General features: G+C 35.9%; 1 protein-coding gene across 1 annotated transcript in view; it reads right to left on the bottom strand.

The window, feature by feature from the left end:
- The window catches only part of LOC131030870 (serine/threonine-protein kinase BSK5), a 63,960-nt gene that overhangs the window by 5,533 nt on the left and 40,172 nt on the right, over window positions 1–18,255 (bottom strand). The window contains exons 6-7 of the mRNA XM_057961817.2: window positions 5,781–5,969; window positions 64–228 (exon numbers count right to left, since the gene is read on the bottom strand). Of these exons, the coding sequence (XP_057817800.1) occupies window positions 64–228; window positions 5,781–5,969 (354 nt within the window). The remainder of the gene's footprint in view (window positions 1–63; window positions 229–5,780; window positions 5,970–18,255) is intronic.

Raw genomic sequence — 18,255 nt, 5'->3', positions numbered from 1 at the left:
ATGTTTCAATTATTCAATTCGCTGGTTTAAAAAAAACTACGAACAAAAGAATAAATAACTTACTTCATTAGTTGTCCCTTCATCATCTTTGTACCCAACTTTTTCCAAAATTTCATGTATGGCAGTGAGATCCATTCTGGAACATGCTTCACCAAGTGGAGATAAAACAAGTGGTTGATCTAAGGATATGTCTTCTTTTGATATCCCCATCAAGACATGTGATGGAACCTAAATGATGGAAAAACAATAGCAAAAAAAGAATAAATAGTTAAGAGACTAATTTGAAACTCATTAGCAGAAAGCTATTAAATAAAAGATCAAGTGCAGAATGCTAGAAAGAAGCTAATCTTTTTGTTTGCAAAACTCAAACCATATAATAACACCACATTTAAAAATTTATACAAATACAGACATAACAAGTGACTTTTGCAATTCTTTGAGCTTCTCAGCGAACTGCTAATTACCAGAACCACTTCAGTCTTATCTCATTTTTCCACTACCTGACCCCAGCTACTCTTAATTGGCACTTAGTTGAGTTAGTAAAACTAAATAACTATAATGTGCCTCAAATTCATTATTCATTGTGAGACAATTATGATATTGAAAACAGAGATATGACTATAATGACAAATTAACCAAGATAAAGAACAAGTCCTCTCAGAAACATCATATATAGTACCAGTCTAAAATTAAGATCAGAAGAATGCATAACCAGCAGCAAAAGATGAAGGAAGTAAAATTATCAGCATACCTACCAATAACCTTACAGGCTTTCTTCTCTGATTTTCGTCATATCTATGGGACTCCAGCCCTAAACCAAATGTCACTACTTTTACCAAAAAGAAACACAATAAAGCCGTACAAAAGTGAAAGAGATCTTCATAAAATGAAGCCAAATGGCAATCATAAAACCCCATTTAGACTCAAACAACTAGAGACTTGATACAAATTTCCCAGTTCAGCATGATAATCTGAGCTTTTAGCCCATGAACCTTGTCCGTACACCATCATATGATGAACCGGGACTGTATTACATGGATGACTTTTGTGTTACTTAGGCTGAACCAATGTTAGACCATGACTTCAAATTTGTTCCAGCTTTACAGTTCCTATGTCAGTGTCTGGTGCACAAATCCATACTGAATTGTTATTTATCAAAAATAAGTCCCTTCAGAATTGAGTCAACCAAAAAAGTTTCCTTCAACAGAATTTTTCAGTAAAATGAACTTGTCTGAACAAGGAATTCACAGTCATAACCATCCTACTAGGTGCTACAGCTGATTTGGGTAAATTTGCTAATCATGTTACATGGTTTGGACAGCTCCATGAGCAATGACAGATATGCCCTACATGATTAAATCTTGAATAAGAACATACTAAGTACAAAAGATCTTCATAAAGGAAAGCAAATGGCAAGCATAATTATCTATCTGCAATCCCCCATCCCCCCAACCCCAAACTATCGAGACTAACAACTAGAGACTTACCACAAATTGCCCATTTCAGAATGATAATGTGATTTTAGCTCATGAAACTTATCAGTATTACATGGAGAACTATTGCAGCATCATGTGTAAATTTCTACCATATGATGACTGTGATCCATTTACTTGGGCTGAGTCAATGTCAGACCATACTTCACACTAGCTCCAACTTTAGAGATGTTACTGTCTGACACCCATCCATACCGAATTGTTTCTTTATCAAAAAAAGAAGAAAATCCTTTCAGAATTGAATCAACCATAAAAGTTTCCTTCAACAGAGTTTTTCATCAAGATGAACTTTTCTGAACAAGGATTCCACATTCTAACTATCCAACTAGGTGCTACCAAGTGGCAGAGCTAATCTGAGCAAATTTGTTACCAAAACCAGAATATTTGGAATTTTAGACAGCTCCATTAGCAACGACAGTTATGGCCCACATGATTCTTATGTGTCAGTTGCAGTGAAATCTTGAATGAGTTCTTTTAAGTGCCAAATGTGAGCAGTTGGATTCATCGATATCTGCCCTTTTTCTTTTAGTGTATCAAGCAATATTTGTTGAGCTTGATGGTATCATTGGTACAGGTCCTTTGACAGTTTGATAGATCCTGGTGCTACAAGGTGTTCTATTTCCAATTATACACTAGAGTGCTGAGGGCTAGTGGGCAAGAGCTAAGTAAGACACAGGATCCTAGAGATGGCTTCAGGAGCAAAGAAAACTATAGAGTTTGTAACTTTGTACTAACAGATTCCTTGGTGTGCCTAAAAGAGTTCAAGAATCAGACTTGTATTGTAGCCCCCTAGGTTCCTGTGATACTGTAGTTGGCATAGATTGATTAAAGCATCACTGAGCTAATATGGACTGCTTTTGGAATCAAGTTAGACGTGTGGATGATCAAAGGCATTAGAAGGCTGATTTCCTTGAGATTCATTTGGGCAAACACTTGAGGAATGGAAACCATATGCATGTCATGAGGACTTGGAGGATGATGTCAAAGGCCCTTCTTTTCAATGACCACAGGGTATGGAAACATTGGAAAGAGTTCAACGATTTGTTTCATTGAGAATTACTTGGAATACCAGCAAGGAGAATGAGAAACTTCACTGTCAAGTAAATTTCAGGTTAGTAGCCAAAAACGCATTACAGGTTGACAGTAGCTAAGCTGTGTGAGCTCAAAATGTTGCTGCAGTAATAGATCAACGATGGATTGCTCACACCTAGTGTGTCTCTATGGCGAACACCAGTTATCTTTGCCACTAAGATGGTTCTTGAGAATGTGCATTGAATATTTTAATTGAAAAATGTAACAATGAACTGTTACCTTCTACTGAGAGGATCAGTGTGCTCCTCAATTAGATGAGAAGCACTCAAATATTCCTGAAGATTGACATGAGATCCAGTTCTCATCAATTTAGGATCACAGACTGACTTACTAGAGAGACCTTTTGATATTCTGTGTTACCATTAGCAGTTTGTTATTATAACATCATTTGAGACGATGAGTACACTCATCACACCACTCAAGTATTCAGAGTTTGACATGGTCTGTTTGTAATCAATTGAGTGACACAGAGTAGCATACTGTAGATATCTTTAAATATTCTGTATGGCCATTATAGATTTGTTAACATCACATTTGAGCTAATAATTAAGCCATCGCAATGATGAGTTCATAAACAATGTGTATTGTTTAGATAGATTTGCTTGTGTTTTTAAAGAATGACATTTATTTAATTTGATGGAAATGGTGAAACATGAAGAGAACTTGACGCTTATTTTGTAGCTACTTAGAAAGCATTGGTTGCATGCTAAGTTTTATAAGCACACATTCTTTTGGAAAGAGGTGTGGTACCTTGGGTGTGTTACTGAGAAAATGCTCTAGCCGTTAACCTCACAAAGAATAGTGCCATTTTGGAGTAGCCATTTCTGAAGAATGTATCTCAGGCATGCAATTATGAGACTCGCAAGATATTATAGGAGCTTTGTAGGGAGCTGCCAGGAGAATGCAGCACCTACTTCTTTTTCAATATAAAGCAAAGGAGTCCACTTGGACAAAGTAGTGTTAAACAGCTTTCTAAAAGCTTAAGGAGCTTTTGACATCAACATCTGTCTTGACAACCTCATATGAATCATGAGTTCATTGATTGCACATACACCTCCCTGTTTGAATATGTGTAACCTTGACTTTCACTTTCCTAGTGTATTGAATCAAGTTAACCTACAAGGCTGCTTATGATAAAATGTAATATTATTTTTGGTGAAATCGACCCTGTCTCATGTCAATGATTTGGATGTGTATATATACACATACCAACCTCATTGTTTATCATGTCAGTCATTCATATTTGCTATACAAAGATGTTTGCCTGTGGGAACTTTTCAAATTCTCGTGCTTGAGGCAATTTTCTGCATGGTACCAAATCAAGTGTGACTATCATTGCAAGATTATATTTTTAAGAGATCACCTTGCATCTTCTGCTTTCAGCAAAAGTGTTTGTTGGGTTTGCCAAATACAAGCCTATGTCTGAATTTTCAGCCCTAGGCATCCACCGCAGCAGCTAGAGACTGCTAGATTTAACATTTCTTAGAAACCTCTCTACTTGAAAGCTATGTTGGAATTTTTAAATCTGTCTTATGATCAGAAATCCCGGCAAAGTTTTCGGTACCCTAGACATCTTCCCCAGCCAGATACTACAAACTCTGAATTTTTAGCGTAAGCACTATACTAGACAGCTCGGTTGGAATTTTTACAATCCATCCAAATATCTAAAATCTTGGCAAAATTTACACTGCACCTAAAAAGGCAGTCAAAATTTCAACAAATGAGGTCATTTTTTAATACTTTTGCCAATGGAAAATTCTTGCCAGGATATTTCTACTGAATTCCTTTCTAGACTTCCATTTATGGCCATAAAAATGAATTTTACAGTATCAATGCTCGATTTACTAATTAGCCTTCTCATATAACTAGTCATGAACTGATTTTCCACCTCTTAACCATAGTATTACTAGTACTGAAATTTTTGTTTTGAATGTGCAGCAATCTAGTTCATCAATGGCTTCAAAGATCCTCATACAAAGGTCTTCATGAAAGCCTTGTTCTCTCTCTCATAACCTTCCTCATTGCATGCTAGAGTGTAGTACTTACCTTTTGTCTTCTTCCTTTCTTCTGCATGGCAATGCATGTCTATTTTCATTACTTCTTAAGTAATTTTTGTGTTCTCCTGCATTATTTAAAATGCCAATTTCATTGGGTATTTTATTTGCTTTGATTAGCATGATAATGAAGTTTTTGAGACACCATTGACATCAGCCTAACTCGCTAGTTTTTCCGAATAATGGGGATACCTGCTGTCTTCATGATCACCAAGACTATGGGTTTGACTAATAAATTTCATGCAAGTTGTTCTTATCGTCTAAATGATCTACATTGAGCATTAGTCTTCTAGTGAAGCCACTGTCAATTCTTCTTGGAGATTATAGGTCCAGCTTTCTAATGTTGCTAAGTTGGGAGTCTCTATTAGCTATATTTTTGCACTCATCTGTTATTGAATTTATTGTCAATTGGTTTTAGAGATGTTGGTTCCAGTTTTCTTCTATTATTTTGCTAAGTTGCCAATTCGGGTATGGGTACGGATACGGATTTGCAGGTACGGCAATAATCAGGTGCTCACTTCACCCAACAATTGAGTACATGGGGAGTCGGTAAACTCTTGAGAGGTAACTACATGCATAATGGGGTGCATAAACTCTGAAGATGCGTCTAAACACATGAGGGAATGAAAAACAACATGCAACAAAGAGGAATGTAGAAAACATAATGGTGGATTTATAGCCAAACAATTGAACTACTTCGACAAATTTCCCTATCAGGACCAACCATACCAATCAATAATAAAAATGTCATTATAAAAGGTTTTGCGTCCATTAAGCATTCCTGAGAAAATAAATAGTCATTTTTTTTGTTATCTGTGATAACAGTTAGTATATACTGATAGTGATCATCAACTCTTGTTCCACAATCCATGTACTTGCTCTACAATTCAAGCTACCAGGAATTGAAGCACCTAATTATTCTAAAAGAAAAATAGCCCCATCAACACAAGCAACAAAGAAGCAAGCATATGGGTAAACTGAAAATCTTGAATTCCTGATATAAAGCCATAAAGTTGCACAATCAGTGGTGATTTTTCATGTATGTATCAATCCACTTCAAAGAAACTTCAATGTTAGAAAAAAGTGAGCCAATTTTAAGATACCAAATTATACAGTTTAAAAACAGAAAGTAGTGCCCCACCTCTATTTGTTTCTGAAGTGAAGAAAGTGCTGCTACAAGAGATTTTGCATTAGGCCTCTCACGAGGCTCATATTGTAGGCATCGTGAAGCCAAGCGCACTAGCTCAGTTCCATCGTCATTGGAGAAATGACCTTCTAGACATGAGTCCATCAACAGCAAAAAGTTTTTACCTCTTATAAGATCAAGTGCCTGCAATAAATTCACTTCTATCAGCACAGAATGAAAGAGAATATGATGCCCAAAAGAAAAGAAACGTGAACAAAAATGAATCAGGAGTAGACATAATAATTGTTTAAGAGCTAGATGGAATCTCAAATGCAAGATGTGAATGAGAATTCCTGATATCTCAACTTATTTCCATGTTAATCTAGCGATGCCATGTCAAACTACATAACCAGATAATGCCTTTTTATCTGCTTTTGTCCCCAAAAACTAGTAGAAGACTTCTTGTTGAAAAAGTACCCATACTGCCATTTCAAAATATTTAACTTGATAATGTGTTTTTAACTTCTTGTTTTCACTGAGACTATTGGAGGCTCTTATCTGAAAAAGAGCTTGTTTAAAAACAAGCTTTCTTATTGGAAAAAATACCGATTGGGTGTTGAAAATCATAACAGAAAGAAATGGTTGCATTCTTCAAGTAACAATATTACAGAGAATTTTGCATATGATATTGCATGAAGCAATGGGTCTGTGACTCTGTATGGATATATAAAACAATTTTGTTACTTTATAAGACCTCGTCATTTATTTTATTGTGCCTTGACTCCTCCATGACAACAAACAAATCTGTTTTGATATGAGACCAAAATTTCTGATGAAACAAGACCGAAAAGCCATCAGGCCCTGGGATTTTATTAGGGTGGAAAGGTCAACACCATATCTGTAAATTCTTCATGTGATAAACTTAATAAAATTTTAGTTATCAGCAGGTCCAATTATCTAGGGAATGTTCTTAAGGGTCCACTGCACTCTTCGCTCACTTCTGCCGCCATTCCCTTCTATTAAGGCGTTCCTTTAAGTGATTTGTAGAATGATGGGGAGATTTAGGCCCACTATTTAAATATGTATTGTTTTAATTATAATATTGATCATCCGCGTTGTGTTTATGTTCTGCAAGTTAAGAACTTATCAAACAATAAAATGGTAATTGGAGTTGCCTTCCTTGACCCGCATTTCTCTGGATCTTTTCCTCTAGTAGCATCATTCCCTCAGTTGGGCAAGGAATAGGTTATAGGTGACCATTTGTTCCTGATGTAATGACCCCTATTTATACACTGACAATTACCAAGAACAACATCTATGTTACTACCTTCTATTCCTATTAATTGAGCATAACCAACTAATTCTTTGTAATATAACTTATGATGCCACTAAAAACCATGCCTAAACCCAAACCAATCTGACCCTATTCCCAGAAGAGGGCTTGGCTGCCTAGGGCACTTGACACCACCTCCTTAATGTAACCCAGATTACCGGAACCCAGTCCATTCACCCTTGGGGCCTGCAGCCCAGATTTCAGGAGGAGACCTTTCACCCTTGGGGCTTTCTATTGAAGTGGTTTTATTCTGCCCTTCCCTAGCAGCACCCATCTCCCTTGGGGATTAGAAGAATCAGAATAGATTTAAGACTTAGGACCAAGTTATGGACATATCACTTGTATTATAGATATTATAAGTAGTCTTGATATTCTGAATTATGTTACTGTCTATCTTATTATCCTATTATTACTATATCATTCTATAAAATATAAGATATAAGATCAAATGAAACACATTGCATTATTAGGCTATGTATATATATGCCTTAATTCCTAACTGAACTTCCATTATATTATTACGGTACAAGTAAGCATAAATAGACAAAGCATACTGATCTGTTGTCTCAGAAATGATCACAATAATTTGACCGTAATGAATATGATCTGCTGAGGATCCATTCTTTCCGGGTTTTATATTTCTTATCCTTACCTTTCTTTCTACCATGCTAGCTTCGCCTCTTGTAGTCTTCTACACACGATGTAAAGGCATGACCATTCCAAGGGTTGCAAAGGTTTAGGGAGACGTGTCTATTGTTGATCAGCAGTGATTTACCTTTTTTTAATGATAACGATCTGTTTTATTAATGTCTTAGTCATATTTGTGAGTGCTAGCTATAACCAATCAGGTATTTGTTAATGTTAGCTATAATTGATCATGTATTAATGATTATTAATTCTTTTCAAATATTTAATGAATAATAATCATCAATGGGCAAAAGTAATTAAATATTATTATCAATCAAGACATTTAAACGCAGCTTTTCTTGTCTCTTTTATACAGGTATTAGTAATTAATTGTTTGCAAAGGTAGACAGATCTGACGTGTGTCGGATCTGGTCTGCCACTATGTGTTTGCTCCATTGCTAGCAAATATGATCGGTGACCGTCCTTCTAACATAATTACTGAGTTTTTTTTTCTTATTCTCTATGTTTCATTTAGAGGCTTGATAGGAAAATCGTGAAGTCTTATGGAATAAGACGATTTTTCACAATGTCTCTATGTTACGATTGTTATAAATATACAGTTAACTATTAGTACTATGTACAATTGTTCATCTGATTATTGTGTTAAAGATGGGGACATGACACCTGAGCAGCCAGTTTCCAGGAGAATCCATTATCTTTGGTTTGCTTTTGCAAAACTGCAAGTTGATTGTGCAGATGTTTTGACTGTTAGAGATTATTTCCCAACAAAAGTCCCAGACCTTCAATATATTTTTCAAGTGAAGGAATTTGCCTTAAATTTTGCAGTCCATATCCATTGAAATAGTTTTTTACTTGCCACATTTTTTCCACATTGATAGTGTAATCAGCTTAGCCATCGCATAGATTCAAAATCAAAACCAGTAGTTACTTGGCATATTCATTTTAGGGACGATTTCCACCAGAATTTCTTTGATGTGTAAAAGGCCAAAATTTCTACATCAAATCCATATCACTTCAAACCTGATTTTTACAGTATGTAAGAAGCCTGAAACTTTATCCTTGGTCAATACCACTTTTAGCCCAAGTTTCTATGCTACAAAGATAAAACTTTAGGCATGAGTTCCTGAACCAAACCAAAGTTTCTATGTTCAATACATAAATCTCTACCATTGCATTTGTAAGGGAAGTAAGATGCATACTTCCCAATATTCAGTGCAGGTAAGATACGCCTTCATTTAATAAATAAGGTTACAGAAATGGAGTGCACTATTTTATATACATACATGCATACAAAAGCATGAGGCCTTTGGTAAGGAGCATTCGTACATACAAGAATAGATACCAGCAAACATTTTACCACTCTGTGAACCTCTTCCAAAAGCTACTACTTGTGAAAAAATAAAATGCTTATTTTCATTTCGAACTTTTAGATGCCAGTCCGGGTTTTTGGGACAGGCCAGATTTGTCAAATTTAATTGGGACTTTTCAACTCCTACAGAAATTTAACAAAAAACTTTCAATTCCAGATTTCCAAATTATTTTAACTCCCCAAAATAATCAAATTTTTCAAACCTGGTAACTCTGATGCTGTGGAAGGGGCCCGGACATTCCTAGAGCTTGAGCAGAAAAGGATGAGTTTTATGCCTCTCTACATTTTTTAAGGGTTGCCTGCAGCTTGTTTGAGGAGATGTCTCCTAAAGGTCAAGGGACATCAACATTAGACATCCAAACAACACAAAAAACCATGGCCTCTTCTTACATGCATATCTGAAACTGTTTCCTGTCTATAAATTGTAGCTTGATCTACAGCACATCTCAAGAGTGAGATGTGTCCTCTAGTTACTATAGAGGTGATGAGTTGATTGTAGTCCCAAATTAGTGAGATAAAGTTAAAATTACAAGAGAAAATAGTCATGAACCTCATGGGAAACCTTTCTATGAATGTGCTTAATAAAGGTCATACTTAGTTTTATTTGTGTCAAGGTCTTAAGGAAAACCCAATATTCTTGACTCTCAAAACATAGTATTGATGGTAGATCCTTACTACTTTCATAACGAACATATCCTATTGATTGCTGTATGGTCCAACTCTATACAGTGTGTGTGTGTGTGTGTGTGTTTTCAGCTCCAGAGGAGTTGGTAACCTATAAGGAATTGGCAACAAAAAGAGACTTATTCATGCGTAGCATTGCCTGATTTGCTAAACCTTTTTGTCCTCTTACAATTTATTTGTGGAGAAAAAGAATGAATATGAAAAGAATGTTTATCAGCAAGGAGTGGACACAATCAAACTATATTAGGAAAATAAATGGCCTTGATCTTGTCCCTTATGGTAATGATCCTTATTGGAAGGATTACTAAGAGAATGTCACAATCTCAAGGCCTCGCTGAAAATATTATATATAGTACATTGGGTAAAATACTTGATAAATTATTTTGACGATGTCATGATTCATGAATAAGACCAAGAAAGTCAATCCAACTAACTGCAGGGACTGGGTGGACAATGCATGCCTCCAATAGATATTACTGACTCCAGGTAGAAGCTTCATATAACTCTTGATGCAGTTTAGTGCCTGTTGACACAAGTCTCTTATAGTGAGCCATTCACTATTGATTCCAAAGTAATGGAATGCCTTTTCAAGAGCATAGAACTTGGAGACCCGTCTCCCGCCTCTTGAGATGTGTCTCCGAGATGGACACATGTCACTGGTACCAGAGACGTCTCCAGAAACTTCCCAATGCACAGGGTTCTTTTGGCTGCCAGCAAAGTCTCCCAACCAGAAATTGATGTTTCCCGCCAGAAAACTTAGGCCAAAACACATTAAAAGGCAAAAAATAAAGGAAAAAAAGTAAGGCAAGTATAAAAAATAAGCCTGCATAATGTTGCATGCTGATATTTTGGATGATACAAAAATCCATGCAAAGTTATAGTGATTGGCTCTACTAACAGTGTAGACTTTTTGAGAGGGGAATAAACAGTTGTATAACTGATTTCCTGTCATTGTAATAGTCTAAAGAGCTGGTCTTGTATGAATGATTTACTATTCTTGTTTTCATAGTTCTATGTCATGATATTTTCTAGAGATTATTAAATTATATTAAAAAAAAATGGCATCTCCAAATACCCCCGTCTCCTATTTTTGAAAATTAGCCATACCGGTACTGGTACCAGTCCCTAGCGTCTCCAAGTACCCCCATCTCTTGGTGACTATGGCATAGAATGTTTCTTGATACAAGGATAAAGATTTTATCAATCAGCAACACTTGAAAGTGAGGGAATGGTGAGAATTTAATCAATTTGATATAGAATTGCTAATTTGAAGATGCAAGACTTCTGAGGTTTCCTTGTACTTTTAATGTGTCCAATCACTCTTGATTTGCCTTTTCATTAATTTTGTATAATACATATACTTTGGGCATATAATGTAAGAACTTAAGAGGCCAGACATCTAAGCTTGAAACACCTTCTACCAAAGTGCCCAACGAAATATGCAATGCTTCTAGATGTAAGTGTAATTGGCATATGCTTAAGCAGAAATGCAACAGATTAGCACAAGCTTGAAGAGTGATTTAATGTTTGAAACTTTGAAGTGCACCATGATCTTTGACTCCAAGGAATACTATTTGGAGGAAGCAGAACTACTGTGTAATATTGAGTTATAGAAGTGAGTTATAGAAGTTGATTCCACAAAAATTAATAGATTATAGAGACCAGAGTCAACATTTATTATTTAAAGTCTTAAAGATAAGGACATAAGTAGGCTAAGCACATTTAGAGAGTTCTAAAGCAAGTTAATAAGAACTTTTAAGATGAGGATACGGCATAGGAGTGACACTCTTCCCGTATGGTTTTTCACAGAATGTGTGCATTTAAACTTCGGACCTTTCGAATTAGATCTAACAACCATTTGAAGTTAAGTCTAAATTGCTATCAAAAACCATTTTATTACTATTTTTTATTGGTCAATTTCTGACCTTTTAAAGACAGCAGGGATAACTTTCAACTAAGATACCTTCACAGAGGGGTATCCCTTCCATCATATTTCCAAAACCTGTATCTGACCACATTCCTTAAGGTATGTTACACCTAAATTTGGATGTAGCATATTACTCATTATTAACTGTTAACATGTCTTCTGAGGATTGAACTTCGGACATTGCTATGAAAACCCCAATGATTACCACTTGAGCACTTCCCAATTTTTTGTGTACATGAAGTTGCCTTGTCATGTGCTAAATACTACCTCCTCCTGGATTTCCAAATATTTTATGCATTTTTATTTGTAAGTTAATGCCAAGGATAGGCCAACAGTCAACCCATATCTTACACTTCACCTACAGAGTCATCCCTGAGACCAAGTTGTGTGACTTTGGTATATGCCACAATTAGTGAGAAGAACAACACTATCTACTACACCAGAAAAAGGGGAAAACGTAACATTATTGATCAATTAGGCTACAATGTCAAATGCGCATTGAGTCTGTTCAGAAGAAACATATGGGAAAAGAGTACAGATGTGGCTCTATCAAGCAAACAGTTTAACCAAAATTACGAATCAAGCTCCCAAGGAGCTCAACTAGCAGCAAATGTATATCAAATTTTGCCCACAGGAACTAAACCCATATCAAAAACCTCAATATTGACAAAGAAAAAATAAAATAAAATAATCCTCTACAAAAGAAGAATCAGTTATTTACATTCTTGTCTTTAGCAACATGATTCTTGTCCAAAAAGGCCAGCAGATTCACAACTAACAGAGTCTTGAACCAGTCACCCCTTATTCTTCAACCAAACCTCATTATCAGCACCTAAAGAAGGCACCAATGTAATGGGGTCAGAATCACCACTCATAGGCTTCTGCATGGTAGCAAATTGTTTAACCACTTTGGGATCAGCTCCAATCTGAGGGCTAACCTACATGGAAAATAAAGAGAGAGTGACTTCTCTAGAGAAGCCACTAATGTGCCTACAATCTCCTTGAAAAAAATTCTTAATTTTGCAATTCATTGAAACCAGATAATTTCAGAAGAAAACAGAAACCAAAGCCTAGACATTTATTTAGAATCACAGTATTACAACTAATTGCACCAAGCAAAACGTCCAGCCAACTGATAAAAAATTTCTTCACAATTTTTACCCGAGAGAAATACACAATTATTCCACACAAGCTGAACCAGTCCAATGAAACAACCTTTTGATCAAGAAAAGCAGAGGACCCAAAGACTTCTTATCAATAGTGTAAGTCTTTTTAGAAGTCTCTGACAAACAGAAACTACCCCTAAGATTATCCCAAGAGAGAAGCTCATCAATCTCCAGCAAATGGCCAAAATCCTTGAGCCCTTTAACATATCAAACCTTCACAAAGCAACCTCGAGTAAGCACTAGAGATTTTTCATTATGGAGTGGATTCCACCAAATAGATTTGAAGGGTTTAAGAGCACCCCCACCACCTACAAAAGCCACATGTCCTCTTGTGAATTTCCTAACCAATTCCCATGCCTTCAAGATGGAGCAGAAGATAGGTGAATCTCCAAGTCTAATATTTAAGGAACAAAAAAATATATGAGGGATGCAGGCCACTCCAACCATCTTTGCCTTTAGGAACTCTAGAATCAACATCATGTCTATTTAAAACTTTCCAAGGTTCATCAGCAATAACGGCCTTGATAATCCATTTGATAGCTAAAGAGACTCCCTGCATTAACAAATTGTTCAAACCCATACCACCAATAATCATAGGCATGGAGCAGGCATTCCATGAAATAGCATGCCAATCCTAGAACCCTTACCATTAGACCAAAGCAAACCTGTAATAATCTTGTTCAACTAATTGATATGAATTAAGCAAGCCAATCAACAAATGGAGCAGTAAAAAAGGAGAAAAGTTCTTTCTAACACCCCCAAAAACTTGTCTACCAATGAGAGTAGATGGCCCTACCAATTGGATACTTTTTCAGGATTTCATCCATCACCCATCTCCACATATCTTTAAAGGACAAGAACAAGGCAAAGGGAATCCCAAGATACCAAAACATCTAAGAAAAGTGCCCCCAATCCCATCCCCAACCAAAATTCCACTTACGAGGTGATTCCAACCAGGAGAGTAGAATCGTGAACAATCATTTAGGAACTATAAGCAACAAATTAAAGAGCCAATCTTCAATCCAAGTTCACAAAGTTATCAAACACAGGGAACCAGGAGGTATCATAGGAAAATTGGATTTCCAATATTTCCATCTGATCAGGCAAAAAGAGGTCTCTTATAGGATGGGCCAACAAACAATTTTTAGCCTTAAAGCTAAAACCTTGGCAAAGATCTTATAAGAAACATCCAAAAGAGTAATAGGTCTCCAAATTCTAATAAATTCTATCTCCCTCTTTAGCAATGAGGTTGACAACCCTTTTATTAACATCTGCCCCCAAAGACACGGTAGTTAGAGCTTCCTTATACACATCAAGGAGCGTAGGAGCGGCCCACTTCATATTAGCCTTATAGAATTATATAGGAACTAAGGAAACCCATCAGCTCCACGGGAATTTATCTTTTAGCAAATCAATAACCATACATATATGTAGGAACTAAGGAAACCCATCAACTCCACGGGACTTTCATCTTTTAGCAAATCAATAACCATACATATATTTCATCCAAGGATATATATCAATATCTAGTTGATTAAAAAAGGTACTGTTCAATTTACAAGGTGCACCTTCAACACTACATCTCTAGTTTTATTCACCTCATCCTCACCCAAGGACTCAAAAGTGAACAACTGCTTATAGAAGGAATGAAAGGTGTTCCTAATTTGATCTCTTCCTTCTACAAATACTCCAATATTAATAGCCCCCATCTTATTTATTTACTCATCCGTTCACGTTGTCATCATTATTATCACATAGGATTGGTTGGGGTCCACCAGTGATTATTTTATTAGGCTTCATAGATTATTTTTCTCTCTTTGAAGAGTTAATAAAGGAATCTTTAACCAATGTGATGTTTCCCTCAATAACAACCTCAAACACACCAACTACCTAAACCAAGGTAGTGCCAAGAGGGCTGGAGGCAAGACCAAAGAGGGCACTTAGTATAGGAGAGGGGGTTCTCGACTTCCAAACCTCCAGCCACGGAATCTTTGGATACAAAGGGTGGGGACTGAGTGGGAATTTCTTAGGAGAGGTCAACTAGAGAGGTGCAGACTCTTCTCACTACTATTCTTCACCATGGATTCAATTCAGCATTATCAACTCTGTCATTACTTAGATTAACATTGCTAGAAATGGACTCACCATCTCTACATATCAAAATATTCAAAGAAATCTTCTCTTGGACAAGGAACATTCTATTCTCACATTGCCATCCTTTTAACAAAACAAAACAGAAAAGTTAAGCCAAACAAGGCCACTTATATTATAAGAAACTACAAATCGAGAGAAAAACTCAAAATATTATGAAAACTAGAAGCAGGTTTCTCAAAAATCAAAACCCAGGCATTCATGTTGGGGCAAATAAGGCCTAGTGTCTTCCATTTTAATTTTGTCAGAGGCTTCAAGGGGCATGAGGAAGCAAGAGCCAAAGTTATGGAGGGGCATTACAAATTTCAATCTAGCAAGGAGCCAATTGCAGAAGAAAAACCCTTTGGATTAAACACAAGGTCCCAAATGAAAGCCCTAAGAATTGACTGTCACACGTTCCGAATACTTTTCCCAACCACTCTTATCCTCATTTTACCAATTTTGAAGCACACAAAAAAGGGCCTTTCTGAAGCATAAACAAAAATAAACATAAAGTCCTAATTTCTTCCATCAATAGAAGCAACCCATTTATCAAAAAAATTGCAAGACAGCAAAGAATCTTAGATTAAACAAACAAACAAAAAATAGCCACTCTTCAATCTTTTCTCTTACTTTTCCAGAACCCTCTACATAGCATCATTTGAGGACAATGAGAAGACTGAACAAACTTAAAAAATTGAAACTTTAAAAAGTAAATACTATGTACTGAATTTGCAAAGACGATCCTCCATCCTTTGGGTTTTCAGGGATTTTTACTTTTATGTTTGATTTTTAATAAGTTACCGTTGTATTTTTATGCACCAAATGGTGCAGGCTCAGTCATAAAAATAGGGGACATCTTGCCCCTGTTCCTGGAATATCACCCAGACCAGTGAGTCTCCACAGAAAACTATATTCATTGGACTAGGCGATTTGAAATTGAGAATGAACACAAATGTGGATTTAGCATACTATTCAATATTGCACATTAACATGTCTTTCAGAAACTAAAATTTGGTTTTTGGTATGAAAACCTCACTGATTTACCACATGAGCACCACCCAGATTTTGAAGCACATGAAGATAGTGTGCTGTGTACTAATGTTACCTAATCTTTAAGTTTCGGATAGCACATTACAGCCAAGAGCTGACTAAACTCTTACACTTCACCAATAGTCATTCCTAGGACCAAATTGTGTGACCTTGGTGTACATCACAATTAGTGAAAATATGTAATGTCCCAATTTTGACAGATTTGGGAAATTTAAAAAATTTAATTTCCATAAGTTGAAATGTTTAAAAGGGGAATTAAATTATTTAATATTATGATGCAAGCATAATTAAAATTAATATAAATTTAAATAATTATCAAGTGACTTTAATTAAAGTCTTTAATAATTAACGGTGCGAGGAAGGAAAGTAACTGAAAATGAAGATTATAAAAGAGAGACTTTGGGTTTGCAAAAAATATGGAATGATTTTTATAATTTCTTTAGTTGATTTGAGAGGTTTCTCAAAACTGTTCTCAGGATGGATACCTGAGGAAGCCATTCTCGGCAGTGCAAGATCTTCCCTAGGTGGAGGAAGAAGAATCAACCAGATTCTTTAGTTGGACTTATAATGGAGATTTCACTCAAGACAGACAGATAATATCAGATTTGTGAAGGACTGCATTCAGAGTATTTTGAATCAGGAGATATCAGGAGGATCGAGGAAATTATATTTTATTGTGGATTTGTATCCACCTTACAATATTGGAACGGGACAAATGTTAGATTGTGAAGTTGAGTATAAAATATATTAATTGGTGTATCAGGATATTTCAACTGGCATCATCAAATAGACTGAAACGGAGTACTTCAAGGGCTCACAGGAGTGTGCAGTATTTCTGTAATACGGATATTTGAAGACTGACTCACACGGCAGAGTTGAAGTCTATCTGGTATGCAAGTGTTTGGGGCAGACTTCAGATTGATGCCATTTATATAAAGTCATTCAGGGTGCTGTGTGTAGGTTTCTGGCATCAACATCATGGGCTTCCTGGTTGTGTTTGAACAGCCTATGATTATGTGATTTCTACGTGAACTGGAAAGGACAAATGGAGTGACTGTTGAAGCTTATATTCTGAGCATCATTATTCTTAGTTAGGAAGCATTAAGAACTGAAGCTACTGCGACAAGGATCAGACCAGTTCCAACCTTTGTGAAGGTATTTTCTGAACATATTCTCATTGTTGACTGTTGGAGATTGAGGAATAATTGCTGGTAATTTGTTGTGCTAGCTGGAACATTGTAATAGGCATGAAAGTCATATTGTTGCAGTATGAAAGGTATACTGTTATGAAAACAACTTATCTTCCAAGGTTAGCATTGTGTCCTCATTATAATTCTGAATCACATTTGTATTTGGATAACTATCTCTGTTTCAGTTATCATACTTTTTGGGTTATTCAGATATTTAATCCTCAATGTTAGTTATGAATACTTAAAATCAATAACTCAATATTCAACAACTCAATTTATTGCGTGGCTATGGAATTGATATGGTATTGAATTTTTGGATTCACCAAATCACAAACTCAGAGTCAATGCAAAATCTGAAATTAGATAACCTGCACAACTGAGCAATATTTCTCTGCAACTGAGAATCTTTTAACCTGCAAGCCAGAAACCCTTTTCTCATCAAGGATATAGAAACTGCAGTAAGGAAACATTCTTAAAAGTATTGCGAACCAACTGTTTGACAAAATGCTCAGGGAAAAAGGAAGGTGAAATCCATTGAGGTTCTTTACAGAGTAACAACATTATTTATTCACCAACACAAAATACGGGGAATTAAGAAAAAAGAGTAACCTTAGTGATCGATCATGCAACAATGTCAATATGTACATTGAGACTGTTCAAGAGAAACATTTATATCAATAGAAAACAACACCCATTGGCACATAAAGAATAAGACAATTAACTGATAATTTGAGTAAAGAGCACCCCAGTAGACAAAAAGATTATCCTGTTTAACTCTTAAAGCAATTTAGTATTTCTTCAATTTTGTGGTATGGGATGAATAAGTGATGCTTAAATTTGAGGGACCGCAAATATTTTCCTGGATTTGGGAACTGCAAAAGAATGAGTATTAAAAATACTTAAACAAACTAAACGAAGCGGATATTATTAAAATTAAATAAAGTTCAAGCGGAGCTTAATTGGTTAAAACATTGGATTTTCATTGTGGAG

This window comes from Cryptomeria japonica, chromosome 4 (genome assembly GCF_030272615.1).
Source record: "Cryptomeria japonica chromosome 4, Sugi_1.0, whole genome shotgun sequence".
Classification (NCBI taxonomy): Eukaryota; Viridiplantae; Streptophyta; class Pinopsida; order Cupressales; family Cupressaceae; genus Cryptomeria; species Cryptomeria japonica.
This window is presented reverse-complemented; position numbering and strand designations above follow the sequence as displayed.